General features: G+C 36.7%; 1 protein-coding gene across 2 annotated transcripts; it reads right to left on the reverse strand.

The window, feature by feature from the left end:
* Window positions 1-1,438: 1,438 nt before the first annotated feature.
* LOC107797167 (ABC transporter A family member 2) lies at window positions 1,439-8,399 on the reverse strand. 2 transcript variants are annotated; one of them, XM_016620032.2, is made up of 16 exons: window positions 7,971-8,399; window positions 5,881-6,112; window positions 5,612-5,781; window positions 5,332-5,517; window positions 5,109-5,204; window positions 4,824-5,024; window positions 4,359-4,518; window positions 4,058-4,284; window positions 3,553-3,670; window positions 3,393-3,469; window positions 3,184-3,273; window positions 2,910-3,053; window positions 2,507-2,809; window positions 2,341-2,421; window positions 2,031-2,204; window positions 1,439-1,928 (listed from the first exon to the last, which is right to left on the reverse strand). In XM_016620032.2, exons 1-16 carry the CDS (start codon window positions 8,337-8,339, stop codon window positions 1,665-1,667), a joined length of 2,892 nt encoding a protein of 963 aa, XP_016475518.1. In that variant the 5' UTR covers window positions 8,340-8,399; the 3' UTR covers window positions 1,439-1,664. The 2 variants fall into 2 exon arrangements, with proteins under 2 accessions (XP_016475518.1, XP_075107779.1); XM_075251678.1 differs by lacking the exons at window positions 4,058-4,284; window positions 4,359-4,518.
* Between the last annotated feature and the right edge of the window lie 1,915 nt (window positions 8,400-10,314).

Here is a 10,314-nt window from a genome sequence, read left to right on the forward strand (position 1 = left end):
CCTCAAGAGAGAAAGTTTTAAGTACTTAGGGTTAATTATCCAGGGAGATGGGGAGATCGACGGGGATGTTACACACTGTATTGGGGTGGGGTGGATGAAATGGAGGTTAGCGTCTGGAGTCCTGTATGACAAAAATGTGCCACCGAAACTCAAAGGTAAGTTCTATAGAGCGGTGGTTAGACCGACCATGTTGTATGGGGCTGAGTGTTAGCCAGTCAAGAATTCACATATCCAGAAGATGAAAGTAGCAGAAATCAGGATGTTGAGATGGATGAGTGGGCACACTAGGCTGGATAAGATTAGGAATGAAGATATTTGGGAGAGGGTGGGTGTGGCTCCGGTGGACGACAAGATGTGGAAAGCGTGACTTAGATGGTTCGGACACGTGCAGAGGAGAAGCCTAGATGCCCCGGTTAGGAGGTGTGAGCGGTTGGCTTTGTCAGGTATGAGAAGAGGTAGAGGGCGGCCCAAGAAGTATTGGGGCGAGGTGATCATACAGGACATGGCGCGGCTCCAGATTTTCGAGGACATGGCAATTGATAGGAAGGTGCGGAGATCGAGCATTAGGGTTGTAGGTTAAAGGGTAGTCGAGCGGTTTTCCTCTTTGTCCCGGTTTTCCTCTTTGTACCGACGAGTATGATAGTGTTTTGTCTAGCACTGCTAGCGATTTATGTTGTGTTTCACACTTTTGCATAATATTTGTGTTACTGCTTTTCCATTTATTTGTTGCCTCTCACGTTGCTGATTTTTTTTGGGTTTTGTTGTCACAGATCTATTGTCTCTGAGCCGAGGGTATCCCGGAAACAGCCTCTCTACCCCTCTGGGGTAGGGGTAAGGTCTGCGTACACTCTACCTTTCCCAAACTCCACTAGTGTAATTTTACTGGTTTGTTGTTGTTGTTGTTGTTGTTGCTAGGGGCGATAATATATTTAATACTTCCTCCGTTCACTTTTACTTGTCCACTATGGACTTTGCACACTCCTTAAGAAATAATAAATGAAGTGCATAATTTACCATGATACTCATATTAATTGATGCATATTTTTAATGAATTTGAGAAAATGATTTAAAATTAGTAATTAATATTGTGGGTATAATAGGAAAAAAGAAACTGCCTTCTCTTTATATACTAAAAGTGACAAGTAAAAGTGAAAATCTATTTTTAAAATACTGTACGAGTAAAAGTGAACGGAGGGAGTAATATATGATTATGTGAAAAATAGTTATTGCTTCGTATTATGCAAAATGGCTACAAAATTTCGAACCGCATCTAAATAATCATTATGCTTCTAATTGATGTACAACACTAATAGCTCATTCTTTAATGATGAGTGGGAAATGCAAGAAATCCTTCCCAAGGAAATATAAGAATTGTGATAAACCCCAAACGGTTTCCATGATTATATGTTGTTTGTCCCAATATCAAGAGATCAATTAGTTACTGTTTGTATGAAAACTCTTTCTGCATTTATCTTTGGGATAGATTTGTAATATACAGATAAATTAATGTCAACCAAAAACGACGCTACAACATACAAAAAAACTGCCTTGAAAAAAATGTTCTGATGATAAACATATACTCCAAGTTTTATATCAAATCACCTATACACAAAAATAGTTATGTAAAACCTTTTAACTTACTGTGGCTATTAAGTCTACCGTTATTATGAACTTGCACCCGTAATCTGTGCAGGATCAATCACAATTCCACGAATTTGTTTTCGTCTTCGTAAAAAGCTGCTACCAGAAGTAGCTGCTGGAGGATCTCTTAGTTGAACATGAGCTGGTATTGGCATGTCTTGTGAGTGACCAGAAACACAGAGTGAACCAGAATCATCTTGTTCCCAGTACACTTCTACCATAGTACCTATAGGATTCTCAGCAGATTCTGTTCCTGGGACTTTCACAAATCTTGCTCCTATAGGTATCTGAATAGTCAAATCCACAAATGAAAAACTTGTGTTACTCATTTCACAGTGAGTAGAATTACAGATGCAATTTTATCACGAAGAATATGATAATCAACTTACTTGAAGTGAGAGCCCAGAATTCAAAGTAAGAGTCGCGAAGCTTCCTTCAGCAACATCTTCCAGTTCTGCCTGTCTAGCAATGTTTAGAAAAACTTCTTCAAGAGTTGTAAGACCAAGCTGGATATCTGTAATGCCAAATTCCTTCTCTCTATCTTGAAGCTCAGCAAAGAAGTCCTGATTGAGAGTAAAAGTCAATGATCATAGAATGAGCTAAAAGCCCAAAACTCGTGTGCTTATTCCACAATAAAGTTGCAAGAAACTAATATAATCTTAAACTAATCTAATCTCATAGTCGCTTCAAAGATATTACCGTTAACAGCTTCTCCTTGTCATGGGGAATAATAAAGGTTAAAAAGGACTTGTTTTCCTCTTTAGGCACCACATCCAAGCGCTGTGGACATAATTTGCAAATCAAAACCAGTTCATTTAACAGTTTCAGAAAAGAACGGGAAAAAGTAAAGGCATCTTTGTCATACACTTTTAAAGAACTGTTTCACAGCTTCAGGTTGAGATGTACTCAAAGTATCTCCTCTTTCAGGAGTCCCATTTGTCCCACCAGAAAAGCTTACATTAGCAATGAAACCAGTTCCAAACCTTGATTTCAATCTTATTGAAGTTCCAATGCAACGAAGTCTACCCTTTGCCACGATACCAACACGGTCACTTAAGATGTCAGCTTCTTCCATTGAGTGAGTGGTCAGTATAATGGCACGCCCTTTTTTTGCATCCTCAATTATGTCCCAGACATGTCTTCTAGTTATTGGATCCATACCAGTAGTCTATGAGGGTTTTCATGTTTTAAAGAAGAGAATGTCATGATAAATTTCTTTTTGGATAATTCTCATAACATCAGGAGAAAACATATTTTCCAAAACCTACCGGTTCATCCAAAATGAGCAATTTTGGTTCACCAATAAGTGCTATAGCAACACTGAGGCGTCGTTTCATTCCTCCACTGTAACTACCAGCTCTCATTCTGGCTGCATCTGTGAGTTTTACCTCGGCTAGTGACTTCTCTACGACCTGTGATTTGATCGAAATATTGGTTAAGCAGGATTTATAATCGGCTCAATTAGTCGGTGGTTTAGCATGTTCATAAGATCTTTAGATAGGTACAAAAGGCTAGACAAAGATTAGGTTTATATGCTCTCACCTCTTTTACTAAAGCAGGGGATAGACCTTTAATGCTGGCAAAAAGATGAAGGTGTTCTTGACCGGACAATGCATCCCAAAGAATATCAAACTATAAAATGACAAAAATGAATGGATTTGTTTTAAGCAAACACATATTGCTAGGATAGAGTATTAGTGAGATCCATGAAAGATTTGCAAATAGAAACATATAAAGATAATAATAGTCACCTGGGGACAAACTCCTATCATCCTTCGAATATTTGACATGCCCGTAGAGCTTCTTATGGACTGACCATATACTAGTGCTGTTAAAAGCAACTTCTTGTTACACACAAGCAATTTGCAATGAGCATAGAATTTCTTTTTGTGAAACTGAAAACAATATTACCATCTCCTGCGGTAACAGGTGTAATCCCAGTCAAACAATTAATAGCAGTAGTTTTTCCAGCTCCGTTCGGCCCAAGAAGACAAAATAGCTGATCCTTTGCAAGATTCACCCATAAGCCCTGCAATATTGACTCCAAAAAATGAGATGCAGATGCAGCTACGGTAAAGGTGTAAGATCTCCGGAGTATTATTAAATATAGATGCTAGTTTCTTGTAACTTTTTTTTCTTTCGAAATGTGGACTTCTCATCTTCCATAGGCTACTCTTACATAACATGTAAAACGCGTACTAACGCAGACTTCACAGGAATGTTGATTTGAATAAATTGCCGAGGAAATCAGAAGAAGTTGCAAGAGAAATAAAAACCAAATTTTGAGGTAAGTGTCAACGAGCTAGATTAAATGCTCGACTCCTATCTGAACACAGAAACTGTATCTACTGATGAGTTACGTTTGCACAGGGAAAGCAGCTACTGTTATTTTCTCCTAGACCAATAGATAAAATACCTTGAGGGCATGATAAGGAGATTTCCTTTGGCACTTACAGCAGCCCATCTTTGTTGTTCCAGGAAATATCTTTACAAGGCCATGTAGTTGAACTGCAATATCAGAATCAACTTCACCTTGCGTAGCTTGGTGTTTAACAATGTTCTCTTCTTCAAGAACATCTTCATCATCGGGTATAATACTATCCAGGGGTGGCACTGAACCTGTGCAGCTACAAATACCCCCCTCTGAACACAAAAACAACAGCCTCAAGGTTTTGTCACAGCACGATCGTTATTAGTACTAATAAATTTTGCTTTACCTTTCACCTTATTTCCACCTTTGCCTGTCCAGTAGCCAGGATTCAAGAAGTAGAACATTGATTTTCTCACACCAGAAATATTCGGAATTATGTTGTCCAAGTAAATAGCAAGAACAAACCACAGAAAGAATGTTGACATGAGCCATAAGTAAATCTCATTCTGTTAACAGAAACAACAGATAATGGGCCTATGTTATATGCGAGATGACTGTATGCGACTGAAAGCAGTATCGCACTACGAAAGAAACAAAGACCCAGAGTCTCTCCTCCCTCCCTCCATAACTCATTCGCTCCTCTCATTCAAACTCACGGAGTTGTAGCAGTGATGAGAAGTGAACACGAAGTAGCTACTGAAATCATTTACGAGCAAACAAATACCTCTCTCTAAATACTGTACCTCCTCTCCAACATCAAGAAAATTGGAAATTAAAAGAGAAAGCCCTAGTGTTGTGGTAGGTGTCTTACCATAGTTATTACACACTCTGTATCATTAAAAGCACATTTTGTCCTACCACTCCAGCTAACACCAGGATCTTCAGGAGTGGCAGTTGCATCAGCAAGTAACTGAAGACCTTGAGCAAGAAGATCTGGTGGGAACAATGACCAAATGATCCTATAAGATTTGGAATATTTTTTGCTGTAGGGAAATCCAAATGCTGTTACAAGCTGGAAAAAAAAATGGAAGATGAGAAATACGTTATCCCACTGAGTCAGTAATGGATGGTAATCAATTCAAAGATAAGCACTTGCCTGAGTCATGAAACCGACAATAAATGTGAAGAAACCCACAGTTGTTGTTGAAGATGATTTGCTAATAAAAGCAGACAGCATGAATGCAAAACCAATCTGGCAACAGGTGCAGAAATTCTATATCAGTGGACTTGAAATATTAAACTAGTTTGCCTCATTAGAAGTTGCAACTGAATGCAGATTGTATTTGGTGAAAGTGTTAAATTGAATGGTGGAGTCGAACCATATTAAGCTGGAAAAGGAAAAAAAGGAGAAACACGACGGCGAAGCTGTTGTTCAAGAAAAACTCAAATTGAAACATCATCCCAAAGAGAACAATGAGAAGAGAGGAGAGAAGTGTGATGAATCCCTCCCAAGTGAACCATGACAACCAATAGGCAGTATCATAGAGACCCATCATAGTCATTGCCTGTAAGACAAAATGTGACATTTAGAAAACGTAATATCTTCCATGAAGTAGAAGAATGATATTATCTCTTACAAAAATGCAAGAGAGGTGATACCTGCCGAAGTTTGAGCTCCTTTTCAATGATCAAAACATTGATTTGGAATACAAAGCCAAACATAGCAACCGCCAAGAAAAAGGTAGGTCCAACAGTACCCAAGGCAGAAAAAACTTCAAAAGCAGGATGTGCAAATTCTTTGAAACTGACAACCCAACTGAAGTTTGGATCTGAAAATGTACATAACCGTAGGACAATAGTGAGCTTAGGAAAACCATCACAATCCATTTACCGGATCATAGCCAGTAGTAAATGTCATACTTATATACCTCCAATCAGAGATCTTGCAATTTCACGTTCTGCTGCCAATTGAAGTGGGATTTGGAACTTAAAAGTTGGATCTTCAAAGACTCCTCGTTTGACAACTGGAGTGGAGTTTGTCTGTATGCCATAACTGATTATGCTAGCATTCCTTTCAACAAAGTGCAGAGCTCCAGCACAACGCAAAGGGTTCTTGAAAAGCCATTCATCCACTTCATCTCGTGTTCTAAATGACAGAACCTGCAGAAAAGAAGGCATAGTATGATAACTCAATGTTCCAACAAAGACTTCGATTTGACATACTAAACTAAGGAATGAACCAAATTATAGGAACCATTCATGATATATAGTGGTAAACAGGACATTGGCACACTCAAAGGAGGACAGCAAGATCTATCTTAATGGTGTTAAAATGGTGATTGGCACACCCAAAGGAGGACAGCAAGATCCATCTTCTATGGAATTAAAAATGGTGCATAAATTCAGGATTTATCAATGCAATTCTTAAACTAGATTTTGTACTGGTTGTTAATATGTTGAAAGGAGTCGCACCACCTCCATGACGATAGAGAAAGCTGATAGTGAACACTAGACAGATTCTTGGGAAAGGAAACATAAAAATGGTTCATTTTAGGGAGGCAAATTGTGAAACAGATGATTTGGCAAAATGGGTGACTGCATTTCCAGATTCAACCATGTTTTTCGAGATAGAAGATCTGCCAACAGAAGTTAGTGACGGTTTAAGTTGGAGAAGATACAGATGGGTAACTTCAGACAAAGCAGTGACGGTTTAAGTTGGAGAAGATACAGATGGGTAACTTCAGACAAAGCAAACAAATTCAAATTTTGATAAGGAAGTTTCAGCTGCATTTTTTAACCTTATCAACTTGTAAAGGACAGGAGTCCTCTCGTCTTCCTTTATTTTAGCTCAGGCAATCTTTTTGTTAAGCATATGTAAAAGACTGGGAATGTCCATTCTTTTCAAGGGGAATCCCCTTTGCATACTCTCATGCAGTAGAAGCACATTACCAATATCATTCATGCACACCATGTGTCAGGTAAGGAAATGGAAAGGTCCACTTCTCATATAAGCGATAAGATCATGTCTCCCTACTTCATATATTTAGTCAATGCCAAATCATCCGCTACCACATGACGAATTAACATGAAAAAAAAACATAAGTAAAGAACAAGTTGACTTGTTATTTCCATGGTGTGCCAGACTTATTACATGGAGAGAGCAGCAGCATTTAGGGCAAGCATGAAATATCTGTAAATTTATTTTCTGAAAGTATGAATAGGGGAAAGCAGATCTATTGCTAGCAAACAAACTGTACTATCTCATATTAACGGAAAATTTAAGTTACAAGATGGCAAAAGTAACTTCATTTGGGCTGATGATTATCAGAATTTCTTCCCTCACAAGAATTTTCAAATAAAATAAGAAGCATAGAAATCAGACAAGGGAAAAACACAAGGAAGACACAAACCGCAGAAGCTATATGTGTTATACTTAGTAACAAAGAAAATCACATTAGAAAAAGTAGACAATAAGTAGCAACCATACAGGATAATTGTAAAAGTTCTCATTGACAGCAAATATTTTTCTTTTTGAAAAGGTTTTCAATGAAGTGGGTAAGAACATTGAAGTTTCAGCTTCAAATCTGAGCGGAGATAAAAAAACACTAGGTGATTTATTCACATATGTCCAAGCCTTGGTGGACAAAGTTACCTAGTACATGTTGTTGTCGGGAGGTGACAAGTATTCAAAGTGCGCGCAAGCTGGCCCGGACACCACGGTTATCAAAAAAAAAATTGAAAAAGGTAATTTCTCCATGGAGTTATTTAAGTGTTTTTGAATAAGTTCAACAGCTCTAACAACACATTGTATCCAACTCCAATTTATACACACTTATTAGTAACAACTCATATAAGATTCACACGATAATAAAAAGAAACAGAGAAACAAAAACTCGAACTCAAACTTAAACTCAAGTCAATCCCAAATTACAACCATTTTGCAAAACATATGTCAGTTCAATATCAAAATGTAAAGGTAGATTCGGAAAATAACAAGTTAAGTAGGAGTAATATATACCTTAGAGGTAGGAATAGAGCGGCCAGGATTATTGGCCATAATTCTGCTCGCAATCTGCCCGATTTTAGGACTCTGAGAACCACTCCAAACAAAATCATAGCAGGGGAGACGGATGAAGTTCTTTTGCTCACACGGCGGGATTGGCGGCGACACTAACGGTTGTGGGTCCCGCACGTTCTCGTAAGAGGAGGAAGAAGAGAAGCGGGCTTCTATAGCTTTTTGGATTATAAAAAGAAGGAAGATCAAGAAGAGGGATGAGAATAACTGAAGGAATGTAGCTCTCTTGTTCCTCCATGCCACTATAAAATTCTTCTTTAATAAAGCTTTGTACTGCTGTTTTAGCAATGGGAATCCCCTCTCCAGTTCCATTGGCTTTAACCAAAGTTTCAGCAGTTTTGGAAGAGAAAGGAAGTTAGTTGATTCACTTTATATCTAAGACAAAAAAAAAAATGAAGGCGCGTCTTTTCCAGATAATTTTTGTGTTTTTAGTAATTGCCCCTTGGTTTTTTGTTAATTGACGATACATGCCACGGAATCTTAATCCAATAAAACAGAAGGTTGCAAGGTCAAAAATGGATTAGGGTGTTGAGGAGTTTTCCTTGTTTGCGGAGATAGTTTTTAACAATTAAGTTTTGAGAAAGCAACTAATAAGTGCATACTTTTAAGCAATGATGATTCCAAGATCTGATAGTCTATAGCTGTCACAATATAACGATCTCAGAATTTGTCCTTTTCAGTTCATTATTATTAAAATTATTACTTACATGTTATAATTATAAATTATGGATTTTATATTTATTTTATCTATGTTTACCCTTTGAAACTCTACGTAGTTGATCTGTGAATCAAATTACTCTTAAATTATTATCTTAATATTTTTAAAAATTATCACTAATATAATATATGAGTTAAATTAACATTTTAAAGCTCTTTGTTCATTCTAATACTGTCAAAATAATGAAGTGCACGGAGATTTTAGCCTGGTATTAAAATTTTAGCATGGTTTCATGGAACACTAAATGAATTAAAAAGACAAAATAGTCTAATCATTATATTATTCCTCTGCGTTGCTTGTCAAAATCTTGATCACAATTATTATTAGTATTACATTTTTGGAAGAGCTAGCAATTTCTAATTTTCTAATTGGAGAAAAAAGATCACATTGATCGCCGCAACACATTCCCCCATAAGTGAACCAAGCATTCACATCGTGATCTTCACGTTGATCTAAGGATTTTGTGATAGTTAAGTGTAGTACAATTACTTTTGTTCGTAGGGAGGGACAACATAGTCATTTGTTATTATGTCGTGGAGGGCACTTTGGGGTTTGAACATATCACAGGCGCACTCCATAGTCACATATTCGGGATTTCGTCCATTATTGAATTGAATTGAAATTTTAATTTAATTTAATTATCTGTCAAACTCTTGTCACTTAAAACGGAAAAAATAACATGGATTTTAAAATTTTCAGAAAGATCTACACCGGTAAAGAGATATAGGAAAATTTCAACGGATTTCTCAATTGGTACAGGAAGTTTGTTGAGAATTTCCTGTTACGTGGGTAGCAAGCCAACCTTTTGAAAGCATCGTTGATTTTGTTTTTATTTTTTGCAATAGTAGCATGTTCTGTTACCCGTTACGCAGAAACTGCAAAAATCAATTGCGATATTAGACCACATTCTCCAACTGTGAAATGAAACTCATGATTTTTGATCGGATTGTGGCAAATGGAAATGCTCTTGAAAAGAATAACATCAGCCGATTTGGTCCTTTCTGTTCTTTAATGATTTAATAAGCAAGTTAACATTATTCTAGAACCGAGGATCTTTACCTTCATAAGGTAGGGGTAAGGTCTGCGTACACATTACCCTCTCCAGACGCATTTGTGAAATTTCATTTGATTTGTTATTGTTGTTGTTGTTGTTTGTTAGCGGGTTAATATTGTTAGTTAATTCATGAGACCATTAGTATAAGGAATTATTTGCTTAAGAGTCAACAAAAATTCGAATTATTAAGTTAAAATGATTAATTATTTATTACAATGTTAAATAATTCCATGATTTACATGAGCGTAACTTAATTACTAAGGACCTGACATTAAACTTAATTAAGTAAGTGATTTGTATGATAGTTGAATAAATTCTAGCAAAACTTGTTCCGGGTGGTTATTCAACTGAAGAAGCTAAAGTCAACAGTTTAAGCTGTGCTCCAAAATAAATAAATAAATAAAGTTGTTTTCATCTAACCATTTTAAATTTACACGATAATAAAATTGAATATAGATTATTATTACAGTAAAAACGCTTAATATTAAAAGTCTTATTTTGGCTAGTATTATATG

Source organism: Nicotiana tabacum, chromosome 4, assembly GCF_000715075.1.
Source record: "Nicotiana tabacum cultivar K326 chromosome 4, ASM71507v2, whole genome shotgun sequence".
Classification (NCBI taxonomy): domain Eukaryota; kingdom Viridiplantae; phylum Streptophyta; class Magnoliopsida; order Solanales; family Solanaceae; genus Nicotiana; species Nicotiana tabacum.